We start from the raw sequence: 27,803 nt of genomic DNA, 5'->3' as shown, positions 1-27,803 counted from the left end.
GTTCCGAATGGAAATCTACGCCGCACTTTTTAATTATTATTGTTTATATATTCCTGCACATACAGTGCCAGTGGCCTTTCAGATTTCTGTTTTTCAATGCCTTGCACAGTTACTATAAATATTATAGAAGTTAAGAAACCCTTAACTTTAAATAATCTTATATGTTAAACACTATAATTTAGATATTAAGTTATTTCAACCGAGAAATGATTTTATTTCAAATCTAGTCCAAGTGGTGCCAGTCATTTCCCGCCATTTTAAACCACCTGGATTGTATGCAACTCTCCTTCGTTTTTTTATGAAACGAGTTGAAATTTTGTAATTATATTTAGTAACGAGAACTAGCTTCCGACATAAATTTGGAACCAAATTAAAGTAAATTTTAAGAGGCACATTTAGACATTGAAAAGTTTGATTTTTTTCGTCTGTACTGTTCCCAGTCCTTAATCAAATTGAAGTTTAGCGCCATCGTCTGGTTTTCATGGAAACACGGAAGAGCCGGTGAAAAAGCCCGCCATATTTGAAATCTTGAATTCGACTTCGACCAAATTCAACAATTATGGAGAAAGATACACCATTAACGTTTCCTGTTATAAAGTTTTACGACGAAGCAATAGCGAGCTGTCAAAAGCTTTTTAACGTCAGTATTTCGGAGGAAGACCTGAGGAAACCTACTGTAAGTTTAAGTGGATTTTGAACCCGGCATTGCTGAAGTCAAATGTCGTTTTATGTGATGTGTTATGTCTCATGTCTGCTGTTATTTGCAAGTATTATTTGCAAATACATTAGCCATATGGTTGGTACCTCTGGTTTTGACATATAAAAAATCAATACCCTGTGTACTTGTACCAAGATATCCATTGTTTTCAATGACAGGTTACTCCTGTATTTTGAACAGTGTGTATATAAATTATCAGTTCATAGGCACACCTTGTATAATATATTCTTCACTAATCTTCCAGCCACTGATAAAGGCCTGCATTACAGACTGAAAGTTTTCATATTATATGCCATTTTAGTATGTGAGCTACCGATATTTCTAAATGAAATTGGGCTAGAGTTTATGTTTAAAAAAAGTAGGAACCAGGCATGTATTGGCAATTTAAATTGCATAACCTTTGTTATGAGCAGGGCATATACATAGAAATATGCAGCATGCCACTGTAGGTAGTTTATGGTATATTACAGGTAGTTGACAAGCTTTTGTTGCAAATATTTAGACTGTATCTGTTTTCCTTTTATGTAGCCACAATTTGTTAGGAAGTTATTCTTGGATCTTGTTACAGAATCAATGCAAATATCAACTGAGCAAATGGTTCAGGTACAGCATATTGAGTGAATTTTATTTCCAGAAATAAAATGTATAAGTTGAATTGTATTATATATTTCAATGTTGTTTCATTGATCACTGAAGTATATATACAATGGGCTGAATCTTTTAAATGTATCTATTTGGATAATTTGCTATGTTCTTTGCCCTGACAATTTACTTGTCTTATAGAGGAGTGTACTTTAATTAGGCTGTCAACATAACTATCTGCCAATGTCTCTTCTTTGTGTTAAATGACATTGGAAGATGTGCCTATACTCCAGTCACTGCACGCTGATAACTGCTGAGATATTGGACATAGTTAGGATACTTGCTGGATTATGTATACTGAAGCTATGAAGTTATATGAACTTCTGTCAACTCATACATAATACATCATGCAGACCTCCGAAAAAGTCCTGATAGCTATATATTCCTATTATTAGGTTTGGGTTTACATGAAATCAATTTTAAACCAATTAATAAACATGACCATAAGATAATCCTTCCTGTTTTGTAGAACTGCATGAAAGCCCATCATTTCTGCAATGTCCCCTGTATTATTAAATCAGTGACTTTAGTACTCATTTCAAGCAGATGGTACTAAGTGAAATGTTTTGGTCAAAAAAGAATACCTACCCCTTATGTTTGTCCTTTTAGCTGTCAGGTGAATTTCGTTTGGTTTACGAAATACCTGAGAGTGCTCAATACCATATAGATGGAGGCTCATAGAGCAGACATAAAAGTAGTGACTATTGCTTACGAAAAATCCTCCACAGACTCAGGAGGCTCCACCATAGTCTGTTTCATCCGTATAGGAATCATCAGGTGGTAGCAAAACCTAAAAAGCCCCCCCCCCCCCCCCTAAAAAACCATCTTTTCTACCATCTGAAGATTGCTGTAAGCCATACATATATAAGATAAAATAAAATAAACTTGGTTTACTTCATATGATTTTATTCACTACAAATTTGTTTCATATGACAATCACACTCATCCGGTGAATTTAAATGTCGCGTTTATTGTACTATATAGCTCTATATGGTATATCAAGCACTCTACTCATATATGATTCTAGACAAATATTTTGTACGTGTACTGTATTTTTCAGCCACATTTCAAGTTCCTCAGCGCGTTTCAAAATCCGGATATTTCCCAAGAAGGAGCATCTTTCCTGTATTTCACCATTCTTTTGTAAGTAACTCGTGCCACAACTGATAAATTAAACAGCATGCATGTCATGCACAACTCGTACGGACTGGGTCTAGGGACTAGGATTTTTGCTTCAGACTAGCTAGCCCTCCTGGTATAAATGTGGTAATTATTAATAAAAGAATACAAACATATGGTTCGCAATATGATACAAATTAAACGAGAATAGGGAAACGGCCAACTAAGTCGTATTTTTAAACATACAGCCTTGAAAATAGGTCCCTAATGAGTATTTTGGTTCCTTTTTCTGGGAAAGAAAATTTAACGGGGTAAGCTTATAAGTAGCTGAAGACAACATCGTTTGTTGAAGGCGAAGGTTTCGTTTCCGATTTTAAGTATCATTTTGCTTGAAAACTTAAACACTAGTGCCGGAAATCGATGACGTCATTGATCTTTAAAGCTTATCCAAGAAATGAGACTATAAAAGTCGAGGTTCGAGTGTTAAAAGTCGAGTGTTGTGTATAATAAGTAAAGTGACAGGAGCAATATTAGATATTTTATCTTGCATTTCGCTACATGAAAGTGTTTTACATATAGAATGGTATTTCACCACTCCAGATAAATTTTCGTATAGCTATTAGATTTACAGGTTTTGTTACCATGAAGTCATTTGTTTAAAGTACAGTTGTCAGTTACTTACTAATATAGTAGGCGTTCACTGATAGCCTAGCAAATCAGAACACACGTGATAGAACAAGGAAGTACATTTGGTTTGAGGCCAATCACAGCTGCATTGCTACAAGCTAAACTTTAGAATCATAAATACAAGATTTTCACAAGCGAGAACCAAGCTCTCAAGTAGCAAGGTTAACGTAATCTTTGAAGGTGATATTTTTCTACGGAGAAATGAATTTACTTGTATTCATGACATTCGAAGCCTACACGATACGCGAAAGGAAGTATCGGTACTTGAAATATTATTTAGCTGGACTCGTGCCACAACTGACAAGTGAACGAGTATGTCACAACTGGTAGAGACTGGGTCTAGGATTGTTGCTGTATACAAAGCAAACACATTCACAGCGAAGAAATATGGAAGCAGCCGCTAAGGCGTATGATGAGCTGTCCAAACCACAACTTCAAGCCGGTCAGGAATTTATTCGCGAATTGAACCTTTCCAAGGGAGACAAAGTCCTTGATATGGGCTGTGGAACAGGGGCCCTTGCTAAATACATGGCTGATATCGTTGGTCCTGACGGCGAGGTTGTAGGAGTTGATCCTGATGCTGCGAGAATCGAAATCGCAGTTGATAAATATAAAGCGAGCACTAATCTACATTTTCATGTCAGTGATAGTGTTGCTGGGTTTCCACACGATGATCAACCGTATTACGATGCTCATGTCAGCGTGTTTGGATTCCATTGGGTGCCCAATGAGCAGAGACAGAAGCATATTTACATAGAAAAGGCGCACCGATGTTTAAAGTCTGGCGGAAAGCTTGCTATCTGGTGTGGCGTGAAGCCGAAGGAGGCCATGAGCGATGATTTAAGGCCGAAGAATGTTAACCATTTGCATCCTTTAACCCAAGAAGAATATCGTGATTTGTTTAAAGCGGTTGGCTTATTCAACGATGCTGTAGTCGACAACATCGTCGTGCCTTTTCGATTCCAATCATTTGAGGAGTTCAAGCGATGGTATGAGACTTCGATAAATGTGAAATTAGAGGATCTAAATCCTGTGTTTTACGAGAAATTCCTCGTCACAGGAGACGATGGAAGAATTACTTGGAGCGTACCAATGATAAGGATCACGGCCTCTAAAGATTGAACAGTGCTTTCACCAAAGTACAAAATATTACAACGTTGAGAACCTAGGCCTCTAAATATTGAATAGTCCTTTCACAAAGTACAAAATATTACAACGTTGAGAACCTAGACAGTCTATCTACTCCTAGATTATTACATGAGACATTTTATGAATCATGAGACATTTGATCACTTTGATTTTCGGGGCAAGAGACCAGCAAACGATGCCCGATACAGACGTATTTGTGCATCACAAGAAAATAATAATAGAACTTTATTAAATTTTATTATCATTTATAACATGTCTACATGAAGTATTACGATATGGTTTGTTGCATATATATTATGATGTTGTCTTAAGTTACTCCTAAGATTACCCCGTAGGATTTGCTTTCCCCAAAAGAGTAACCAAAATACTCGTTATAGGGATCTTTTTTCAAGCCTGTTTGTTCAAAAATATGACTTAGTTAGCCGTTTCTTGTTGAATTTATATCATTTTGCGAACCGGATTTGTGTATTCTCTTATTTACTATCATTTTGTTTGAGAACGTGAGAGCCGGAAATCGATGACGTTAATCATTTAGAGACTATCATCTACTAGTTTTGAATATAAAAGTCGAGGGTCGAGAGTCAATAGTCGAGTGTCGAGGATAAATTAACGAGAGCAAAAGTCGAAGAAATTAAGTTAGATCTTTGTACAGGCTTTCGACAGCATGCAAAGGGCATTTTACGTGTATAAAATAGATTTTAACCACTCTGGATAGATTTTCGTATGTCGAAAGTTTATTCCGATAGATTGTTTGAAAATGCCAAATCCCTCCTGGCAGTAAATGTATCTCATATAAATTGAATGTCATAACACTTTTTGATTACCTTCGTTTAGGCAACGATTTATGCATGCCGCTTTGGAAAAAGATTTTTCCATAAATGATCTCACGAATCCCAGTGAGTTTTCAATTAAACTTTACTAATGTTGTCCATGCATGATTAATATTAGTTTAGAGTTAGGTTGCAGGCACTTTTTTGGAAAACATAGGTTATAAAGGTTACATTCAGCTTTCCTTGGCCACAGATCTCTATATATAAGCTGAATTGAACCTTTATTTTAAATAAAGGTTGTTTTTGTTAAACACGTATGGGTTTTAATTCACACAGCGTTCAATGTACTTTTTATTCAACTTTATTTTTATTTATCTAGAGCCAAAACGCATAATGCGATGTATCAGGTAATTCAAGATGTGTGCTGTTATTCTTTTCCTAAATCAAATAAGATTTAATGGCGCTCCACTCGGTGTATGAACGACGCAGGAGTTGGTGGTTGCAGGGTAATGCTTTCCGAGCGTTGCGATGGCTTTTGAAATCTGATTTCAAATTGTTACGTCAACAAATCCTCAAAGAAATATATTTTTGCATGCCAATAATTGAGCTCAAAGTTTTGGTCAAAAAATAAAAGTTACTACGCCTTTCCACGTTGAGATTTTTAAGCATTCCCAATCAATTTCAATAAATATTTCAAGAGCTACCTAAACATAGAAAATGCCTCGCAATACGGAAATGCACAATTGTAAACTAGTGATTAGATTTTCAGGTTGAAACTTCATATAAACACTAATTTCTGTGGTGTTACCTTGTTTTGTATTATGAAATTCAACGAAATCGAGAAAACTTTACAAAACATCAATGTGATCTGTACTTTTGTATTCACTATACGTGATCTATACTTTAGTGCTATAATAAACTTCGAGAAATTTAAAGACAGCCAAGCAAACTATTTTGACACCGTGGTGGAAGAAAAGGTATTGCATGAATGTGAAATCTTTTGGTATGCCTCAAACCAATAGACAACTGTTGTTTACATTTTCAGGCTAAAGCAATCAGAGTGCCTAAATTCTTAATACTTCATGTTAAATATTCTTAATACGTCTTGGTTATTTATACTAGGAGATACTGCATAACCAAAGATCTGAACTCTTGAGAAGAAACCAAGAACTCAAGGAGAAAATTGCAAAAATCAGGTACTGTAAGCAATGAAGAAACTTGCTCTTCTCGTAAATATTACGTTTGTTGACTGAAAGCTGCTTAGTCGAATTGTGGAGGCCGTAGTTGAATATTCCGGAATATCATATATTCGATCTTGGTAATAAAAAGTAGTGAAGGTCGAATATACCGGAATATAGTGTACTCGACCATAGTAACAAAAACAATAGTGAAAGTCGAATATATCGGAATATGCTATACTCGACCTTGGTGAATAAGTAAAGTGAAGGTCGAATTTATCGGAGTATGGTAAACTCGACCATAGTAATAGTGAAGATCGAATATTCCGGAATATCATATACTCGATCTTGGTAATAAAAAATAGTGAAGGTCGAATATACCGGAAAATGGTAATCTCGTATATCATATAATATTTAGATTTACGTATATTATAGGATATACAATGAATTTGTGATGGTTATTCTCAATAGCAATTTAGTTTCTTTGAATATTCGAATGAATTCATATTATAATTTAGCTAATTTAAATGTCATTTAAATATTCACAGGGCAGCAAGATGCGAAGAGGAAGAAAAGATACAACAGGTACTTTAGGTTCACCTTCTTCCATAACCGCCCTTTCGACAGTATAAATAATATTTGCAAACTTGTTTTCGTCGAATACGCGAGTATTTCATCATCTGGTAGAATTTTATATGTGATTTTCTTTAGAACGTTATATAGAATGTTGCTATATAGTGCAAAACAATCTTTAATAAAATCAATTTATTAATATAACCGCTTCGTGTGAAGCAATTATGATTTTTAGCACTTCACTCGATGTAGGCAAATTCTAGAGGTTGAAAGGGTCTTAACTTCGAGTGGAATTATGCACACTTCAAATTCAAGCCAGGAACAGTTGATGAAAAAAATGAGTCAACTATCGGTCGACCGGCAGGAATCTAACCTACGCTTTTGCGATGCCGGCGCAATGCTCTTGCCACGGTGCAAGGTTTTATCTGGGTATTTTATTTGGAGCTACTGCATATATAGTATAGAATGGATAACTTGCGTTTTAAATTTTTACAGAACCTTGCAGTAGCTGACAATTTAGAGAGAGCCGTGAACGAGTTAAACAGACAACAGGTTAGTGGTCGATTTGAATATTACTTTCCTAATATCAGTATTTAGTTAAATAAAAAAAGTTCAGGTTCACACATGCTGAAACTGTCATAATTTATCATTCTTGCACGATTATTGCGTTATGTTCTGTGAAACTCCTAGATTATAGAGAATGTGCCATAACTATAGCTATATATTTTATAACTCTCAGCATACAAAAAACAGGTGTGCAGAATTACACACTAAGGTGTGTTTGTGTGCACCCCAAGGTTTGCTCAATTGCTCAATTTGTGCACACCTTTCTACGCGCTTTTAGAAAACATACCTTGGTGTAAAATGAATGTTTTTTTATCACAATTTTTCATTATGGGAACTTCGTAATTTTCGTCTTAATGTCTTGTATACATAGGCATCTGATTTTAAACAAACCCAACAACTCAAAACCGAGATAGCTGAACAGACTTCCAAAGAGGTGAGCTCTTCATTTTGTTCAAATAATATAGATTGTTCTGTTTGGAAATCAAGGACTTGTCAAGGAAAGTAATTGGAAAAAGTTGGCAAAAAAATTAATTGGGAAACAAAAAAATATATATATATATATAATAATATATATATATATATATATATATATTATATATATATATATATATATATATATATATATATATATATATATATATATAGTAGTGGTAGTGAAAAAGTATACAAAGTTCCGCACTACTTAACATTTTGCAGCCAAACTTGGCAATTACACTCTTTTTAGCTGTTGTGATTTATTTCTTCATCGCTACCTACATCGTAAGTTTGTCTATTAGTATTATGCAAAAGTCCATTCCAATCAGATAAAAGGGCATTGCAATATTGCTATATTATTTTTAAAAAATAGTTCTATCGTGGCTATATCTATCCCCGTCCTGCATATATCATCACTTATGCACGTTTATAATTTTTCTTATTATATGGACAGAGGGGGTATTTTACTGAGAACTAAAACACTCGTAGAACTCATACGCCACTACATCCGGGACCAGGTGCGCGTATTTTCCGTATGTCACGTTTAGAACGAGTTTCAAAAATTTTCCCGCCATTTTTATCGCTGTTGCTAATTTTACCGCGATGGAAGGAAACACACAGATAGTGTGTACTGAGGTCGCAGTAAATACGCTCTTTAATATATACCACATGTCAAAGAAAAATGAACCAAACAACAAGGTAAACAACGGAATATCTATTCATAAAAAATATTACTTCAAAACAGTCTAAATCTCTATTTTTGCGAACTCTATTTTTTTTCTAAATAACATTTCTTGTAATTTAATTGTAAGTCCATTCGTATTACATTGTCAAAGTCATAAAGACCTCCAAAAACTAAAATAAACACCATCAGTTCATGGCGACAGATTACAAAGATACCCACGTGTATCGTCTCAGTCGGTAATTGCCCGTTATGATTCATTTCTCAAACTGCTGGACCATCGCGGCAGATTATTGCTACTTCTCCGAGAAACACAACGCTGCGCGTAACCTTACTTCGGTTTGAGAATTGGTTTCGGATTTTATGGAAATAACTTCTAAATATAGGGTGGTTTATCGAATAGATCAGTGGGTCGATAATGGCATTTAGCAACGTGACCGCGAGACACCAAACAAACTTTCGCAGATAGGGTATGGACGTTAGATACGCGTCCCTTTCGGTGTGATGCATATTCGTGATAACAATGAGCGGAATATATGAAGCGAAAAATGTTGACGATACAATCAATAAACGAAGGACTAGACGATTTTCGTTCACAGATGACTTTCGTGGTGGAAAAACTACCATGTGTAGACGTTTAATAACCTTTCGTTTGTCCCTGGCTGTCTTTAACATGTATACGTTCATGGCGGTTATGGCAGTTATGACCAAAAGAAAGTATGTGCTGACTATATAGATCGTGATTGGCATTTTTGCACGACTCGAATAAGCGTGAAAGGCAGTTATAATAGCCGCGATGATCCATGGAACCAGGACTAAACGTTTCGCCCTGCTGACCGTCATATACACTGGATATTTGAGGGCTTTGTAAACGGAGAGAAACCTGTTGAAGGTCAGCATTAAAAGGTTACCAGCGCTAGACAACAGCACGAAACGGAATATCATGCCTCTGTCTAGGAAGGTATTGATTGTGTCCATGTGATTATTTACGTTCACAATAACTATTGCAGCGAGGCATGTAACAGCATCTGCGACAGCCAAGCTTAAGACAAACCAATTGGATGGGCAATCCAACATGAGTCTGTTGCACAGTATGACCAGGATTACGCCGATGTTCTCCACAAGGCCGATAAAGCCGAGGGTATTATGAACCAACAGTATTGCAGTTCTTTCAGCATCCGTATAAAAAGTGTTTGCAACACTTGTATTTGCAATGTCACCGTGAAAGGTGGAATTCAAGTTAAGCCCCATGTGAAAAGATTAGTAGCTTTCAAGACGTGCAACAAGCAATTGAATGAATTTTGTAACAGCAAATTAATATGGAATTTCAAAATTGAATTTCATTAATAAAAAATGCTCTCTTTTCCTCACTTTCCGCATACAATACGCGTAATTAACAGACCTAGTTTTGAAACGAGTTCATTATATAGAATAATATAAAATATTTAATTATCTATTTAGAGTGTTTTCAGCTAGAGTAAATTATATTCTGTGTAGCTTTTTTATTGTAGTTAAAACGTTTTAGTTATAGATGTAAATCTTTTAAGAAATAGAAAACATTTTCCTTGTTTCTATACAGTTATAGAAACACGCGTGAGAGTTTGGGAGAACGAAAAATAATCAGTCGTCCTAAACTCTCCCAAGTGTTTCAGGAAAATATAACTGAATAAAAAGATTTTGTACAAATATTATAATTCGATTCCATTATGAATTCAATGCTCATTGCGTCGCTTCGTTTGTCAAGTTCGGCGGGAAAAATCCCATGTTTTGTATACAGTTATAGAAACACGCTTCTTTCTTGACCAATCAGCACGCGCGTACTATAAATTTTATGTTATAATATAATCTAGAAAATGTTTTAAAGTTTGAAACAAAGTTCGTGCGTGTTTATAAGTCTTTACAAACCTCATTTTTGGCGGCTCTTGCGTTTTCTGATTAATATACCCTATCTGCAGCTGAAAAGGTCACTCATGCATTGCCATTGTTATTACTACCGATATTTATCCAATATATATTCTAATTTTTCTGTCAACGTTTATTGTCTTGCACTTGGAAAATATCAAGTGTTTTTCTCGTTAAGAAAGCAATAACTTTAAATAAATGAACGATATTAATTGGATTTCTGGATTGGAAAATATATGTTGTTAAACGATGTTAAAATTGGGAGAGCATATTTGTAGCTACCTGTCTAAAAATTGGTGTATATTGCTTTGCTTTATAAGTTTTTGCAACTGGGCCAAAAAGGGGGTGGGCCTAATTCATCGAGGCCATGCAAGGTCAAGGCGATTAATGTTTTTGGATATAAATATCCATGCAGGTGCTGTTTATAACAAGTAATATTAAAATACAACTTCTTAACTGTTAAAGTATTTTTTAACCAAATTTTTGTGACAACAAATTTTGTTACAAAATGTCAATTTATGTTTATGAAACAAACGCGTACGATTCATTCCAAACGTGTTACAATATAGAATGTGTAGATACGCAAGGAAGGGCGTGGTCAGCAGCAGCATCCACAGTGGCGTAGCCAGCCGGACATTTAGTTCTGCTATTATCATTATTCGTTTCTCTAGAAATTTATCGTTTTCCAAGTCAATGCTCAAATGTCAGCTTCGCGGGTCGAAATCGTTCGGTTGCAACGCTATACTGACCTCCATGCAATAGAATGAAACACCTGCGTTCTGTTCCCCAACTTAACATCCAGGATTTATCACCGAAAGTTGTTGCTATAACAGAATTATGAAACCTTTTTAGAGCCAGCAATCGTTTAGAAGTCTAGGACGCGTTCCAATAACTGATGAAGGGCCATTAGAGCCCATAAGTGAATCTTACGTCCTGAACGAACTGAGATGCCTCTCTCCAACAAGGCCACTGGGTCTGATGGCATATCCCAAATTGGTTCCTGAAAGAATATTCTGACGTCTTTTCCAATCCAATCACCTCGGTCCTAAATAGTAGTTTCGTCGAACAGCGTTTCCAGGTTCTTGGAAAAATTCTGATGTAATACCTGTCCCCAAAACGATGCCAATTGATGATATCTCAAATCAATTGTGGGCAATATCCTTAATCCCGGCCATATCTAAAATCGCCGAAGAAGTTGTGATTCATTCCTATATTGGGCCGGCTGTACTTAAAACGATTGATCCCGACCAACTTGGCGCGATGTACCTAAATCATCCTCAGAACAAGAACATATCTCAATCTTGCACCATGCACCTGTCCAAAGAGATAGACGGAACATCGGCTGCTGTCAGACTCTTTCTTTTATATTATAAGAAGGCGTTTGACCTGATAGACCATGTTTTGGTTGAAAAGCTAAACAGTTTGGATATCCCTCCTTGTGTTACAAATTGGATTACTGATTTCTCACAAATGGATATCAGCAGAGGAAGCTCTCTACGGCCTTTTATTCTGATTGGGGGCCAGTCCCTTCCGGAGTCCCCCAACGGACAAAATTGGGTCCCTGGTTCCTTTTCCTGATGGTAAACGATCTTAGGATCCCAAATGTTCCCACCTGGAAGTACGTAGACGGCACGTCAATAGCTGAAAGTGTACCCAAGGGATTTCCTAGTGTTGCACAAGCTGCGATTTTAAAGATTATGTAAGAATTTAAACAATATTCACCGCAACGATTTGCTGACTCATTCTTCCTCAATAATTTTGTTTTTATTCACTGGTTTCTTTCGCAACGAATGGGATTAGTTAATTAATTTCCATTCTTAGTCAGTTTCGTCCAAATATAGCACCGTAAGTTTGTCCAGGATATTTTTAACCACATTTTGCATGTAGCTTGTCCTCTTGTGGAATGTAAACTTTCTTCCATTTGGTCAAATTCCTCCTTTGCTACGAGCCTACGACCGCAAACTAGCAGCCATTTTCGAATTAAAAAGGGATAATTTCGTATATAGGTATAATTATCATGCAATGACTATAACTTCAGTGGCTATGAATCTAGACCAATCAGAATACAGAAATTAATTATAAGATTAAGCTTGGACTATAATTATTGGTAATACACTAATAGCCTTTTTCATAATGACGTCAAACGCGGAAAGTCTTATTTTACACGAAGTTTGATTGGCTCGATAGTTTTGTAGAGCCAATCCAATTTTGTGTAACATCAGACTTTCCGCGTTTGACGTCATTATAAGAAAGGTCTATTGGTTAGTTTCGTCTACAATGTAAATACCACGCATGTTTACGATGGTAATTGATTTTCTTTAATTCAGGCTGAACTGAAGGTAATCATCGCAAAAAACCGTGAAGAATGTGAAAAACTCAAAGCACAGATTGTCACCTCTCCTGAAAAGTTTCGTGGGGTAAGCCTGGATAATATTCCAATCTAATATATATTGCACTTGTTCACGCATATAAAAAATATATATAGTCTGAGATAAAAGAATAGCAATTCATCGATCTCAAATAGCGTATGAACGACAGAAAATTATGATGTACTTCATGTATGTTTTCATATTTTAGGAACTAAGTCGAATGAATGCTGCAATAAATGCTTGTAAGGATTCAATTGCAGAGAAAAATAAAAAGTTATTGGAAAAGGAGAACCAAGAGGAATCCATCGCGTTACTTGAAGATGTATGCATATGGAATTTGATTGCCTGTTAATTATGATTCAAAGCTATCAGCCTGAGCAAATTATTTTTAATTTTTTTTTTTTAAAGCTATCTAGTTGAAAAACAAGTAAAAAAATGGATTTATACTCCCTTGAATGGGAAGGAAGTTTTGAGGCATCTTTGTTTTAAAATTGATTGTGTACTTTTCGGTACAGCATTGAACCTCTCAGCTCTTGCTGTCATCTCCATGAATATTATAGCTGTAAGCGTTAGCGTAATAATGTCTTTTCCTCCCTCAGAACTGCGCCCAAGCTTTCAGACTGATCTCGTCCTTGGAGGATGAAACCGAAAAACTGCGGTAAGCGCATGCGCATATATGTATCCTATATCAGCTGTTCGTTTCGGAAAATTATAGTTAATATAGGCAAATGTGTTATAATATACATAATATATGCATGGTTGTACAAAAAATTCTCAAGTGGGAATCAGTTATGCATAATCCGTAATAGCAAGTTTGTATCAGAACGCCATTTATTTGTCAAGATTAAAGCATTAAAAGTTCGCAGAAAACGGTTTTGTGGCAGCCATCTTCCATCTTAATATCCATATGTTATAGGAATCTTCAACACAAGTTGCAGGACCTACATGATGTCGTCACCGCTGATAACGAGGCACTTGTCCAAAAGGATTATCATTATAAGGTAGCCTACAAACTAAAGATATTGTGAAATGGACGAAGCTTGGTTCGCAATGTTATACTTCTGTGAATTGGCGTAGCCAGCCTGACGATTTTGTCCCGCTATGAATAAATTTCCAGTTATTATAATTCTTCATCCTTTAAGGAATTCATTGTTTTGAATTCAATGAACACTAAAACCTGTGCATGTCAATGAACACCAAAATATTAGCATAGCGGAAAAAATCGTCAGGCTGGCTACGCTATTGCTTTTGTAATGAAGTGTCTGTAGGCATTTGTTTCAACTTAATTTTTTTCCTTAGTTATAGACTGAAAAAGTTGTGCTTTATATGCATGCAGCTAAAAATTATGCACCAAATCTTTTTCCTTTTGTTGAGTTCCGTCAAAACGACATCTCTTCATTTTAGAACGCTAAACGTCAACTCACCTCTCAGAACGAGAAGTTGAGTCGGTTAGAGCGCACAAATGAGAAACGATTCTCAGCAAAGAACGATGATCGTGAACACAGGAAAAAGTACGTAGCTTGTATTTTATGACATTTTTTACCCTTTCTTATTCCAATTGCGTACTCACTTTTTTCGATCAATTTTTCTCCTTTTGAAATCTAGCAAATTATCGAGGGTTTCATAGGCCCACTGAACTGGCTTATTATATAGCTCTTAACACTACAGTAATGTTCATATATACACCCTACACAGCATTCTTACATTTATAGAAATGTCGAATCCTTAGAACAGAGTCAAAAACATTGTCAAGCAGAAATTTCCGAAATTATGACGGAATTTCAAGAAGTTGTAAAAAAGGTAGGATTTTATTTATTATCGCATGTATTAAATACTACAAAGATATATATTCAACAAATTCTGCAAAACATCGACATTAATTAATCAAGTGCATGATACTTCCCTGCATGTCCTGAACGCCAACTTTTCGGTGCAGCGCGTTTAGATTGCGTCGTCGACCCACAACATCTTTGATTGGTCGGTGGCATCATTTAAACTAACACTTTAACTGCACCTTGAGCACAGTGCTAAAATTTAATGTGCTAACATGTTTGTTCAATTTAGTTAAATGAATTGGAAGATTCCCACAACAATGAAATGAATACCATGCAAGATGCATATCAACAGCTGATTTCATCGGTAAACGAAAAATCTTTCTTAATTTTTAGGCAGGGTTGTTGCGATTACTTTATCACTTCATACGGTCATCGATGCGAGCAAATTAGATTGAAAAGTTTAAACTTGCGCAGCGCAAAACTTTAGCGTATAAAACCATCTCGAATGAGTTTACAAAAGCCATTAAACCGCACAGTCGGTTAGTCGGTAGTTCGTTGTCAACCTCATGAACTTCCTATTATTTTGACACTCGACGCAAACGCGTTAACTACAACCTCTCAATTACTTACAATATTTTTCATGACCTGCCATACAGGTTTCCAAGGCTTTCAAAATTTTCGGTTTCCTTTTATCCCAGAGCCTTTGTTTTCCTCACTGTTGTTTTCTTGCCGGAGGAATCGCGGGCTCGGGGAACGGGATTGGTGGCACAGAACCTTAATCCTAACACTTATACCCAATTCCTCTCCTTTATCTATGTAGTATCTTACTTTTAAGCTAATGCTAAGTTAATATGAAAGTGCCCCAAATCAAGATAAAAAATGATTATCTTTATATGGTGTTTTCTTGACAGATCAATAATTATCACGGTATGCTTGAGGAAGGATGCAAAGATCTCCTGTCTTCCATGTAGGATTGATCTAAAACTGCACGTTCAATCGTCGTCTGCAGTTTGGTTAAGACGTCTATATTCTGTTAAATCTTACAAATATATTATTGTGATTATTGCATTTATTTCCATAATATTACCTCATATTGATTTAAAGAAAAATGCACACTCATGCAGGAGACATGTCAGCTCGTGCGCTAATACATATACTCCGTGTTTATTTTCGTGCAATGAAATACCTTAAATATTTTGTTTAAGTCTAAAATGCGAGCGCCCATGGTTTAGGGTAGTTTTATGGCTGGGTCCACTCACATATAGGGCCTAAGCGTATAATGTAGCTAAAGTGTAGTTTCGCCATAAATTAAGACACTGTTTGGCAGTAAATAACAGCCAGGGTCGAATAGTGTTATTGGAAATCAATATATAACACAGGTCACGAATACATTTTTGGACTCCTATTTGTCAAGTTGGCTATACTATTGTTGCTGTTTATACATATAAAAAGTTTTTAGTAAAAAAACCCTAGGGCAAATCTCGTGTTTTTAGAACCGATTTCGGTTCCATCAGTGAGCTCTATGTAAACTGGAGCGATAACTCGTCCGGCGTCTTTGAGCCAAATTGAGAGACCAGTACCAGTCCTATTCTATTGTTTTTGTCTTCACGGTTGACAGTCGCGCAGACGTAAACAAAAAATGAAATGGAACTGGTCTTCAATTCTGTTTCAAATTAGCCTAAAAAATGGCGGTCAAGTAACCGCTATAGTTATCTTTCCAGTCTAAGCTGGAATAGTTCACCGAGTTCTATAGCTAGACAATCCGCTGTGCAAAGTATTTGCATCACCTAAATCGCTTCGTAACGTAAGCGTTCACGATTAAGGCTGGTACCTGTTGATCGAATGTTTTCACAACCTTATTCCATAAATACTGTAACTGGACTTAACGTAGGAATGAAACGATATTTTTGTGTCGTTTTGCTGACTGGATTCTTAATAGACAACGTTTATGGTTTCTACTGGCCGAGGTTTCCTTCTTCTTTTTGGTCAGATTCTGTGACAGGTACCGGATTTAAGCGCGGATTTTCGAATTGCCCGTCGTGTGTTTACGAGACGAAATGGTTCGACCAAAACATTGATCATTTTACTTTTGTAAACAACGGGAAGTTTAAGCAACGATATCTTGTCAATGCATCTCACTGGAAACCAGGAAGCGTTATTTTCTTCTACTGTGGAAACGAGGCAGACGTTGAATATTTTGCTAGAACGATGGGTTTGCTTTGGGAAATGGCACCTGAATTTGATGCTATGATAGTATTCGCAGAGCAACGTTACCAAGGAAGAAGCTTGCCGTTTGGGATGAAATCGCTTTCAGGTCCTAAGTACACTGGCTACCTAACTTCCTCGCAAGTGCTTGCAGACTTTTCCAAACTCATCAAATTTTTGAAGTCGAACATCACCGGGGCGAAGAACAGTCCAGTTGTAGCGTTCGGTGGCTCATTAGGAGGTCAGTACGCAGCTTGGTTGAGAATGAAGTACCCAAGTGTTGTTGCGGGTTCTATCGCGTCATCTGCTCCGCTTTTTCAGTACTCGACAGACTGTGGAACACAATACTCGCTTGTCACCAAAGCGTTTCAAAGAGATGGTGGTGTTGATTGCGTCGAGGTCATTCGAAGGTCCTGGAGGATTCTGGAAAAATTTAGTTTAAACAAGAAAGGGAGGAAATTTATAACAAAGACATTTTCTCTATGCGCTCTTTTGAAGAAGTACGCAGATGTTTACAAACTCCGCGATAAACTTGCATTGTCGTATCTGTTCCTCTCTATGGAAAACTATCCTCACGCCACAGCCTCAAAACCAGCTTGGCCGATAAAAGCCGTTTGTAAAAACATAAAAAATGTCAAAGAGGACGATAAGGAATTGATTAGCGACTTGGCAGACAGTTTATCGGTGTATTTCAACCATTCCAAGTCTTTGAAATGTCTCCATTTACCAAGGGACGGCAAGGAGTTTTTGGGATCATGGAATTATCAATCATGCACTGAAATGTTGTATCCCCTGTGTTCAAATGGGGTCCACGATATGTACTACACGTCACCTTGGGATGTGAATGCCATGTCGAAAATTTGCAAGAGAACTTGGGGAGCTGAACCAGACCTTAGTCGAGTGAAACTTCAATACGGTGATCGAGATATCTCGGAGCACTCTAACATCCTGTTCATCAATGGGGACATGGACCCTTGGGCTGGCGGTGGGGTTCTTCACAACATTTCCAGTTCGATGGTCGCCATCAACGTTGAGCATGGTGCTCATAATTATGATCTTCTGTTTTCGCACAAAGAGGATCTTCCCTCCGTAAAAGAAGCTCGGCGAAAAGAAAAACTTCATATTCAATCGTGGATTAAGAAATGGAGGGAAAAGATGACTAGAATACAGCTAGACATTAAACAGAGATATTATTAAATCATGGAAATTGAGGCTTCTCCTGAGCTAAATTTATTTCTCACAGAAGCTTTCGGCTTCATTCATTCCATATTGACCTTTAAAACTTTTCCCACAGATGTTTCAAAATGGTCGAATATAAACCCAGTAAACTAATCTTAAGCCTAATTTGGTGGCGCTGTGACAATCGAGTGAAAAGGCACACGATTCATGCACTCTGCTACTAGACAAAGTTCTTTTGTGTAATAAACGAATTTTCGATTCAATTATATATCGAATACAAATATCTTGCAATCGAATACAAATATTTTTGCTGAATTTAATTTGGAAGACAGTCAAACTAGTGCCAGAAATTATGGAAATGTCAATTCCCATAAAATCGGCATCGATGAGAAATCAAGATTCATTTCATATGAGATAACTTTCCCTATTTTATACATCTTGTTGTTTGTTGTTGTCATCGTTGTTTTTATGGTCGTTGTTTGTATTCCTCTTCACTATCGCGTTGTGACTATGTTGTTACAAGGGATGCAAGTTCATTGGCTTGTAGGGGTATATCATCTTGTCCTACGTCGTCGCTACAACTTGCAACATGTTCAAGTAGGTACTCAGGTGGTGGTTGATCGTCTTCAGAGTTTTTTTGCTCAGGATTTAAAGCACTCTAAAATCGCAATGAATACAAAACTTGAATGGTTAAAAAATGTGATCAAATGAAAAGGACGTATTAGTGGATCAACTACACGAAGCTTCTCCAGGAGTTTCTCCAAAGAAAAATAATCGAAAGAAATCTGACCAAAAAAATCAGTCAGTATTATACGCCCAGTGTACGGAAATATTGATGTTTTGGGGGGTTGGCTTAAAGTTGCGACTGATAATGCGTGTGGTTTATTGGCAAATAGATAGTGTTCATACAAGAATACAGGCTCCAACCAATAACTTAGGGACAATAAAAGCAGATGTTTGCCGCACGTTTCCATGCATCCGGAAGAACTTTATTCAAGAACATTTAGGAATCATCGCACCCAACAAAAATGGTTCTGTTTGTACGTATTGTTCAAGTGTTCTAGCAGTTTGACTGGGAAAAGCTGAATTCGGATGCTGTAAGGGCGTCCCTCTCCTCTCCTAAAAGGGGCTCTATCTTTGCTACAGTTCCCTCTGTGCTTCTAAAACTTGACGTGATGTCAACGCAGCAAAAATGCATTACCAATATTGTGTCCAGGATCCAGTTAGCGAGGAACGCCATGATTAGCACGATACACACCACCACTAGGGCATTTGCCGACAAAATAATCAAGTACAACCAATGTAATATCTGATGGAAATGAAACTTGTTCGCTTGGTGGTTCTCTTCATCGTATTCTTCGCAATAGGCGCTGTTCAAATCATATTGGCGAACTCTTCCCAAAGTTCCTCCATCCTGGCTCATGACTGCCAACCCGGAGAGCATCGACAGGAGAATCATAACACCCGAGAAAAATTCTTTTTATTAGCATTAAAGAAGGATTACGTAATTTGCTGCGATGCCAATCACCTTGTTTAAGAGTTCGATCATCATTAATCAATCAATCAATCAATCAATCAATTTATTCAAGAAACAATGGTACACTATTAGGTTTACCCTATCGTGTGGTTTCCCTTAATCGTGCGTTGCCCTTAATCATGCGGCTCCCCTAAAGCACGCGGTTCTTCTTAACCGTGCGGTTCCCTTTAATCGTACGGTACCCCTTAATCGCGGGGTTCCCCCTTAATCTTGCAGCGCCTTTAATCGTTCGGTACCGCTTAATCGTGCGGTAACCCTTAATCGCGGGGTTCCCCCTTAATCTTGCGGCTCCCCTAAAGCACGCGGTTCCCCTTAACCGTGCGGTTCATATTAATCGTTCGGTACCGCTTAATCGTGCGGTACCCCTTAATCTTGCGGTGCCTTTAATCGTGCGGTTCCGCTTAGAGTGGATTCGGAGCTTCAGTCTCGCATACCTGCTTTAAAAGTGTCGGAAGTTGTTTTTCTATGGAAGACCATGAACTGTAGTTGGCAAGGAGAATAAGACTGGTAAAAGAAACCTGAAAAGAATAAAGTAGCCAGAAGTATTTTGGTAGTTGCCAGGGTGCATAACTAAGTGATTTAACTCTCATTGCTGTACCTACACAACGGAGAAGGGGGGAATTCTCTTTTCGGAGTTCTTCGAGTTTTACCCTGAAAATGTCCGCATTTGACGTCGACCTAAGAGCAACTTATTAAACAGCCAGAGGTGTTTACTCGCATAGTTCCGTTCTTAAGAATAAGCAAAGAGAGGCAGCTGCCTCCTCTGCTGGCCTGCTGCCTCCCCTGCTGGCCTGCTCCCCACCTGGCAGTTTAAATCTTAATAGACGGTGTGATTTTCCTAAAAAAACTAAACATTTTCCTAATAAGCATGGATATTGGGTTATTTTAGTTATTGAGACACAGGCACTACTTCCGTGTGTACATAATCAACTCCATCAAGTCTGCCGCCCCATGCATAATTAAGCTGAGTGGGCCCACCCACACATTACGTACGGGCGACCTGACACGAGAGTTATCAGCTGAGCTAACGACCTTGCGAGGCAGTTAAATCAGCCCAAAACCATCCTCACACGTGAGAAACCTGCCACTGAAGGCGAATAAATACTGTACTCTCATGACGAAAAACTATCCTATACTCTCCTATACTATCCTATAATATCTCCTATACTCTCCTGACGAAAAACTATCCGCACACGAGAGTAACTTGCTGGCTGAGCTAAGAGCCTCGCGTGGTCTTTCGCTCTCAGCTAAATAATTTTTGTTAGTGAAAAAAAAAGCATGACACATTTCGTGTGCTAAACAAATCACTAACTTTCAGTTGACCTCGCGAGTGTAATATTTTTAAAGACCATGTTATGTAACAGCAAACTACGTTTATCCCCGAATCAATCTACTAAAATTACCCTAGTGTCATACAAACCAAAAAGCCACACCAATATTGCTCGTAGAGATCTCGTATTTTAGGCAAGCAGCGATTGTCTATGTATTTTTGGTCGTGCTTGATCCAGTTAACCTTACTGTATTCGCTTTTAATCACAAACCCAGAGGAAACGACCAGTATCCCGATGATCAACATTACCCACGCTGTCGTACGAATAACCTGGGCAATTCGTTTTCGTTCGTTTTGTATTTTTGTCGCGTTCATGGCTATGCTTTAAAGTGATAATAAAATGTAATATGATTCCAGTGTCCTTAGTTTATATAGTTCTACATTAATGCCATGCATAATAGCCAGTACTTGAAAACCGGATACGCGTGCAAATAAATCATAGAAAGTCGCTGATAACTCAGTGACGACTTATTTCAACAATCCGTCAGCCAATGAAGGATACATGACAGCTGACAAATCCATAATTTACACCGAAATTAAAACAGCACGACACCGGACGTGACAAATGTGACTCTGTTAAACACAAAAAAAACCATGACCAGCTGACGATTTAAAAATGTAAAGAAAAAGCAAATTTCGAATAAACAAGACATCTTGAGAATCAAAATATGATTCAAACAAGAAACAGATTGAGACTGTAAATTTTCGACTTTATTACAAAGTCATCTTCAGACAGAATGAAATACAATACTTTACAACGCATATAATATAGCTACAACACAGAGCTTCAACACTCACACTCAAACTATTTAGTGGACGATCTTAATCTTCTCATAATTTCCATTGAGATATTTTCACGGGAACAAGAGCTTGATTTTAAGTGTTTTACCGTGAATGTTTTCAATGATTGGGAACGAACTTCCTCATTGATGAATAATAAAACTTGTATGTCATACTCAATGAGTGTGATTGTCAGCTTTTTGAATACATGCAGGCGATAGTATTTGAACTCCTTGGATCTTCAAGTATTTATATACCTTCTCCATGTCCTGCGCGCATAGATATGGTAATTCAGTTCGTTTGGAAAAGCGTCTTATTCTATAGATTAAAACGAGATAAATTACTTACTCGATGTGAGTTTCACATTTGGGGGGTTTATATGCGATCGTGTGATCGCGCGGCTCTGTACTTCTATTACAAAGGGATTCTTTAAGATTACACGCATTATAACATTTATTGTTCGCGAACGCTGATTGATTGAAAATTATGTTTCCATCACAGGATGGAAAATTATGTTTCCATCACAGGATTTAGGTGTAGGATGTCAATTGGGACCATGGTCCTGTATCCTTCACCTGCCATTTGTCATCTACATTGGCGAACTTATTAAATTCAAAATTCAAATACATTAAAAATTATGTTTCGAGCCCATTAAATGTTGTGAACTTTTATTAAGAATTTTTATTACAAAGAAAGTGTTGTCAATTTTTAATGAAAATCGTTATAAAGAAAGCATAATTGCAACTGACGAATTGTATGGAAATTTGCTATACCCATACTGCTTGGATGCTATACCATGTATGGATATATTCATATCCATATATGGATATATTCCATACAATTTTCAACTGAAATCCATACAATAGTTCCATTATATTAGCTTTTAAAAAATTTCCTTTTAAATTTATTTTTCTACAATTTTTATATATTATTATATTTGTATATATGTAATAGCAGAACAGCAATTGACGTTATTCTTTCTTTCACCTCTTATATATATATAACATAATATTTAATCAAGAGGTGCAAGAAAGAATAATAATGTCATTGTTGTTGGATGTCCGCATGATCAAACTTTACACGACTATTTTGTGCATGCTTGTTGTTGTTGTTGTTGTTGTTGTTTTGGCTGTTGTTCTTGTTGTTGTTGTGGTTGTTGTTGTTGTTGTGGTTGGCAATCTTCTTGTGTATCGCGTTGCGACGATATTGTGGTGGGGAGACTCTCTTGTGGGCGGCATGAATGATTGCAATGAGGACACGGTGAATGTTGGGAGTTATTACGCGGAGGTAGACGATCAGCACACTCGCGTGTTACTGGGGCCGATTGTGGTGACGTATGTTGGTGGAGCTGTTGTCGCAGCTCACTGCCATGCGCGAGCATATGGTTGTTATCCTGCTGATCAGGCATCACTGGTGCATGATAGTACTGTGACGTATTGTCATGCAGTGGTACACGCTGGTATGGTGCTTCATTGGCCAGCAGTGGCATACGATCTTGTTGAACATCGTTGGCAAAACTTGGAAAATGCTCAGGTGTATAAGCCGGGGGTGGTAGATCTCCCACGGAACTTTCATGCTCAAGATTAGAAACACTCTGCAAATTGCAATGCAAATAACTACGTAAAGGTCATTTAGACTATGCGATGAGTTTTATGTAATTATCATTCTGACGAACGCAAAATAGGGCTTAGGCTACAATCTTCTCCCTTTTCTCTTAGGGGGAAATTTGAAATGTCACGTTTGTATGTGCGTTTATACGTTCACATACGCCAGGGTAAGAATCGTATACGACAAATCGCACAGTGTAAACGGGCCTTAATGTAGATGACAACGTAAATCTGAGCAAAAGTAGAGGTCAATGATGCATATGTGTAATTAAGAACTTAAATATATAATCACACATGCATGTGTGTAGTTTGTTGAATACAACAACAGCAAAAAGTCTTACCACTATGACATCCAGGATCCAGTTAGCGAAGAACGAAATGATCAGCATGAGACAAACCACAACGAGGGCATTTGCAGATAAAACAACTAAGTACAACCATCGCAATATTTGGCGGAGATGAAATCTGTTTGCTTCGTCTTGAGCGTGATCGTATTCTTCGCAACGACTGCTACTTAAATCATATTGGCGAACTCTCCCCAAAGTTTCTCCATCCTGGCTCATGACCGCCAACCCGGAGAACATCGATAGAACAACCATTACCCAGAAAGATGATTTCTATATGATGAAAAGGAGAGGATTACGACTGGTATAAATAGTATCCAACCATTTATTTGTTGTATTTTAATAGCTTCTCCTCGAGGAAATGTTAAGTGATGAAGTCGGCAGCGCATGCGCGACCAGCAATGCGTCCATTTTAGAAACAATATTGAGATTAAGCCAAAACTAGGTAAACATATTTTTGGTAGAGGAAATTTCATCCTGAACATTCATCAACATTCATCCTGAGTACACTTTTTTATGCATTCCGTAATCCTTATCACAGCTGCAAAAACTCTTCAACCTTATTCAGGGATATTTTAAAAGGTTTGAACACCACGATCAAAATTATGATCATCAACACAACTGCGTTTTCTCTGGCATGATAATTGATAGAATTATCCAATTTATCTTCCATTATACATAATGGTGCCCGTATATCCGCAGCTTTTTTGCAGGTCTGATCCTGAAATTGATAATTGAGCAAGCAAAAAGCGAGCAAAGCTGCACAAATATTCGACCCATCGTTTTAATGTTCATCAACTGAATTTCGCGCTTCAATATCCGCGCATACCTTCTTTAAAAGTGTCGGGAGTTGTTTTTCTATGACGGGCCATTGACTGTGGTTAGCAAGAAGAATAAAAGCGGTAAAAGAGACCTACAAATAGTAAAAAAATTAAATAATTTTTCAACAGGTTTCAGCGCGAAAACAGTGTTCCTGTACTGCACGTGCATTTCAAGTTCTTTACGAAAGGGGTTTTCAACAAGCAAATTGAGCTAGAAATTAAATAGTTCATACGTAATAATTAGAAAGAGAGTTTTGTTTTTGTTTGAGGCAATTTGATTATCCTATTTTGAAGGCGTGCTGTAGCAAGACCGTCGATGCATTTGATATAAAAACGTGCATTGTATCAAAATATGCAGGCGATTGATTTGAGAGGAGTCTTTTATCCCCGCTCCAAAAACCTATCCCAGATATGCAGAAGAGGGACAGACCACGGCAAAAAACCTATCCAGACCTCTGTCTTCTCAAATATGCATCATTGTGTGTGCTTTAAATTAAAGGGAAGCTTTTTAGGCCAGTCACGGTGGCAAGCGTTCTTCGTTCGGAAAAAAACTTTTAGTATGAAAATTCATTAATTTCTCGGGATGCACCTTATCAGGAAGTTATACCATGAGGTATTTCCAATATGAAAATTATTAAAATATACAAACCAAGAAGCCACACCAATATTGTTCGTACGTTTCTGGTACAGGTATTTCATACAAGCAACGAGTGTCTATGTAATTAGGGTCGCGCTTGATCCAATGGACCTTGCTGTATTCGCCTTGTATTGCAAAACCAGAGGAAACCACCAGTATCCCGATAATCAACATAACCCACGCTGTCGAACGAATACCCTTGTATATTCGCATTCGCTCACGTTGTATTCTTGCTGTGCGCATGTCTGCAATGAAATAATGATAAAATGCAATTCAGTTGAGTCGGGAGGGGGAGGATGACTGTCGCTTCTGCACATCGGTTCTGCTCTAAACTTGTTTTAAAATTGCTCAAATGTAAAAACGTGTCAAATATCCTGGAAGTTCTTGATATTTTACGAAATATTATACGGGTTTAAAATGTAAACAAAGCGTTTGTTTACATTACACACTGCCCCCCCCTCACCTTTATTTGATGATCAATATAAAAGTTTATTCTATGAATAAATGTAAGAATTATTAAATGCTAGTAAGTAAAACGTGAATTTAGGTAATTGCGATTAATGTTTTGTTGAATATTTCCACAGCAAATTCTTGTAACATATGTTAAAACTAAGCGAGTACTAAAATATAGGGGGGAACTAATCCAATTTTCACTAGGACCCAGCTTCCCTGACGTTTTAATATTCCAGTTCGGTTCATATGGCGCCGAATGTGTGACACGGTTCAAAGGACACACACAAACCTAGCTCACAATTTTTCAGACTGGATGAAAATTCGATTAATCGATATGACTGCATGATTATAAACCTGGGTGAGGCGACGATGCTATCCACTGAATAATGTATAGATCAGTGATAAATTATCTAACCAATCAGAAGCCTGAGTTTGAATACAAAGATGGCGGCAAATGACAACCAAGTGTAAAAGCATGGTTTAAATTTGACTTTGAAAAACAAAAATGTGAAATCCGGATTTAGTCATATTAGCGATAAAAGTAAATACAAGAAAATACACTTTTCGAATATGTTCGCAAAACAAGGCATGTTAAATTAGAGCGGTGAATTTTTGCGATATTTTTGATGAATTTTGCTGCTAAAATTTCCTGCAGAGTTTTGATATTTTTTAATAACTATTTTCTTTTTAAATTTACAGGCAATTCTTTTGAAAATTCCTCATTTTCAAGACCTTCACTCTGTCAAGGATGGCAGCTATAATAAAAGTTCACAACACCTCTGAATTCAGGATCCAATGTTTAAATCTTAAACAACTAATTTAACACAAGGTAAGCAAGCATAGCTATTTTATTGTACTTCAAATGAAACTCAATGGAATTAAAGTTCCATTGTCTTAATTCTAGTACAGTATTTACCAACTTCGGCCCAAGTACTATGTAAAACTATAAATATGTAAATAACTGCCATTTTTGTAAATCAAACAAATATTTGCCACAGACTATATTCTATGCAGTCCTAAATTAGTTTTTTCTTTGACTTTTAAATTTTTATTTCACAATTTATACCTTTATTGATGCATACGTGACCATATTTTATGAATGTACAGCATATTATGCAGCAAATTCAAATAGATTGAAGCGGAGATGTGGCTGATGCAACTAAATTGTTTCTTTCCATGCATTCTGTGTCAGTCAAAATTAAGGAGCTAGGAACACTGTTAACTACAGTAATATGGTGAAAAATACATGTATTGTATGATCAACTGTGCAATATGGCAGCTAGTTTCTTTAGCATCTAAAGATTTGTGTTACTATACCTATGTGGTAACATGATTTAATTGAGGCTAATGCACTCAGATATCTCTTAAAGTTTCCACAATTCTTTCGGCAAAACCTCACCAAGGCCCAAAGCCGGTTAACCTGTCAAACTGACAGGCTAATGGTTCCAGTTTTGGCAATGACTAATTTCAAGGCCAGAATTCACCTACTTTAGCCTTTCTGTTGACATTTTTACTTGTTAGTGCAAAATGCAAAATGGTTTGTAATAGTATTAATGCATAATAGTATTAAATTGAGGGTTTAATACTATTTCATCTTGCAGAGATTGAGGACAACTTTGTGAAAACATCTTATTAAGGCTACCAAAAATTTGATTCCCCATCAATTTCACATGTCAGTGGTTATATACAGGTTTAACATTACATAATCTAAAATTTAAATGGGAACTTTTATTCTATAAATTATTATGCTACTTTGTGCAATTTTATAGCAATTGGAAACTGCTAACCTCTCACGATATATAAGTATGACAGTATGGTAACCTATATGCTGTAAATTTTGCATCGTATTCCTTAAGACCTAAACCAGAACTTTTGATTGATATTCAATAGTCCAATATATTTATCATAACAATGAAATTATATTCAATTAATACTATAATTAAAAGATCATATAGCATGTTTGCAATCTAAATAAAGTTACGGCCAACATTAGATTTACGTTCAGAAGGAAAACGTAAAGAAATTTTGGCCAAAACATTAAAAAAAAAACATGTATAGTAACTTGCCTGATTTCTACTATGAAATCACTCCAGACGAATTTATATCTTTAATAATAGTCTTTTAATAATCGAGCTACTAGCGGCCAAAATTATGCTTCAAAACAGTTCATATGAATGAAAAACCCACCTTATACCAAAGCGTGTACAGATCACGTATATATTATATACTCTAATCAACAAATATTGTTTATTTTGTCACAATATGCATACAACTATAATGTTTGTACATGTTTTGCTGAGTAATG

The 27,803-nt window shown here is 36.8% G+C and overlaps 3 protein-coding genes and 1 pseudogene across 7 annotated transcripts; 2 read left to right on the top strand and 2 right to left on the bottom strand.

Moving 5' to 3' along the window:
* Nucleotides 1–495: 495 nt before the first annotated feature.
* On the top strand, nt 496–16,034 carry LOC114530679 (probable kinetochore protein nuf2). Of its 2 annotated transcripts, XM_028552282.1 has the most exons (18): nt 496–676; nt 1,247–1,321; nt 2,421–2,503; nt 5,150–5,211; nt 5,465–5,492; nt 5,993–6,062; nt 6,208–6,281; nt 6,812–6,848; nt 7,332–7,388; nt 7,774–7,836; nt 12,789–12,878; nt 13,039–13,152; nt 13,430–13,488; nt 13,747–13,831; nt 14,235–14,341; nt 14,543–14,630; nt 14,895–14,969; nt 15,517–16,034. In XM_028552282.1, exons 1-18 carry the CDS (start codon nt 560–562, stop codon nt 15,574–15,576), a joined length of 1,344 nt encoding a protein of 447 aa, XP_028408083.1. In that variant the 5' UTR covers nt 496–559; the 3' UTR covers nt 15,577–16,034. The 2 variants fall into 2 exon arrangements, with proteins under 2 accessions (XP_028408083.1, XP_028408082.1); XM_028552281.1 differs by lacking the exons at nt 496–676; nt 1,247–1,321; nt 2,421–2,503 and adding an exon at nt 3,442–4,155 and having other exon boundaries at nt 15,517–16,028.
* Nucleotides 16,035–16,226: 192 nt separating this feature from the next.
* On the top strand, nt 16,227–18,266 carry LOC114530680 (annotated as a pseudogene).
* A 23-nt stretch (nt 18,267–18,289) lies between these two features.
* On the bottom strand, nt 18,290–21,207 carry LOC114530682. Of its 3 annotated transcripts, none has more exons than XM_028552286.1 (4): nt 20,129–21,207; nt 19,961–20,044; nt 19,191–19,465; nt 18,290–18,647 (listed from the first exon to the last, which is right to left on the bottom strand). In XM_028552286.1, the coding sequence occupies exons 2-4, from the start codon at nt 20,001–20,003 to the stop codon at nt 18,498–18,500; spliced, it is 468 nt and encodes a 155-aa protein (XP_028408087.1). In that variant the 5' UTR covers nt 20,004–20,044; nt 20,129–21,207; the 3' UTR covers nt 18,290–18,497. The 3 variants fall into 3 exon arrangements, with proteins under 3 accessions (XP_028408087.1, XP_028408086.1, XP_028408088.1); XM_028552285.1 differs by having other exon boundaries at nt 18,291–18,647; nt 20,125–21,207; XM_028552287.1 differs by having other exon boundaries at nt 18,291–18,647; nt 20,947–21,207.
* Nucleotides 21,208–22,473: 1,266 nt separating this feature from the next.
* On the bottom strand, nt 22,474–27,777 carry LOC114530681. Of its 2 annotated transcripts, none has more exons than XM_028552283.1 (5): nt 27,686–27,777; nt 25,058–25,293; nt 24,417–24,500; nt 23,585–23,860; nt 22,474–23,230 (listed from the first exon to the last, which is right to left on the bottom strand). In XM_028552283.1, the coding sequence occupies exons 2-5, from the start codon at nt 25,286–25,288 to the stop codon at nt 22,721–22,723; spliced, it is 1,101 nt and encodes a 366-aa protein (XP_028408084.1). In that variant the 5' UTR covers nt 25,289–25,293; nt 27,686–27,777; the 3' UTR covers nt 22,474–22,720. The 2 variants fall into 2 exon arrangements, with proteins under 2 accessions (XP_028408084.1, XP_028408085.1); XM_028552284.1 differs by having other exon boundaries at nt 25,058–25,290.
* Nucleotides 27,778–27,803: the final 26 nt, after the last annotated feature.

This window comes from Dendronephthya gigantea, unplaced genomic scaffold, assembly GCF_004324835.1.
Source record: "Dendronephthya gigantea isolate DGI-Jeju-01 unplaced genomic scaffold, DenGig_1.0 000065F, whole genome shotgun sequence".
Classification (NCBI taxonomy): Eukaryota; Metazoa; Cnidaria; class Anthozoa; order Malacalcyonacea; family Nephtheidae; genus Dendronephthya; species Dendronephthya gigantea.
This window is presented reverse-complemented; position numbering and strand designations above follow the sequence as displayed.

What these genes read in the sequence shown, in the direction of transcription:
- LOC114530679 (XM_028552281.1), top strand. Translation starts at nt 3,554, where the DNA reads ATGGAAGCAGCCGCTAAGGCGTATGATGAGCTGTCCAAACCACAACTT. An exon ending in AGGAAGAAAAGATACAACAG is followed by an intron (nt 6,849 to 7,331) that starts GTACTTTAGGTT and finishes AAATTTTTACAG; the next exon opens with AACCTTGCAGTAGCTGACAA. An exon ending in CCATCGCGTTACTTGAAGAT is followed by an intron (nt 13,153 to 13,429) that starts GTATGCATATGG and finishes TTCCTCCCTCAG; the next exon opens with AACTGCGCCCAAGCTTTCAG.
- LOC114530682 (XM_028552286.1), bottom strand. Translation starts at nt 20,003, where the DNA reads ATGGTCTTCCATAGAAAAACAACTTCCGACACTTTTAAAGCAG. An exon ending in TTCCGACACTTTTAAAGCAG is followed by an intron (nt 19,466 to 19,960) that starts GTATGCGAGACT and finishes GCTAATAAAAAG; the next exon opens with AATTTTTCTCGGGTGTTATG. An exon ending in GGATCCTGGACACAATATTG is followed by an intron (nt 18,648 to 19,190) that starts GTAATGCATTTT and finishes TTGCGATTTTAG; the next exon opens with AGTGCTTTAAATCCTGAGCA.
- LOC114530681 (XM_028552283.1), bottom strand. Translation starts at nt 25,288, where the DNA reads ATGCGCACAGCAAGAATACAACGTGAGCGAATGCGAATATACAAGGGT. An exon ending in AATATTGGTGTGGCTTCTTG is followed by an intron (nt 24,501 to 25,057) that starts GTTTGTATATTT and finishes TACTATTTGTAG; the next exon opens with GTCTCTTTTACCGCTTTTAT. An exon ending in GGATCCTGGATGTCATAGTG is followed by an intron (nt 23,231 to 23,584) that starts GTAAGACTTTTT and finishes TGCAATTTGCAG; the next exon opens with AGTGTTTCTAATCTTGAGCA.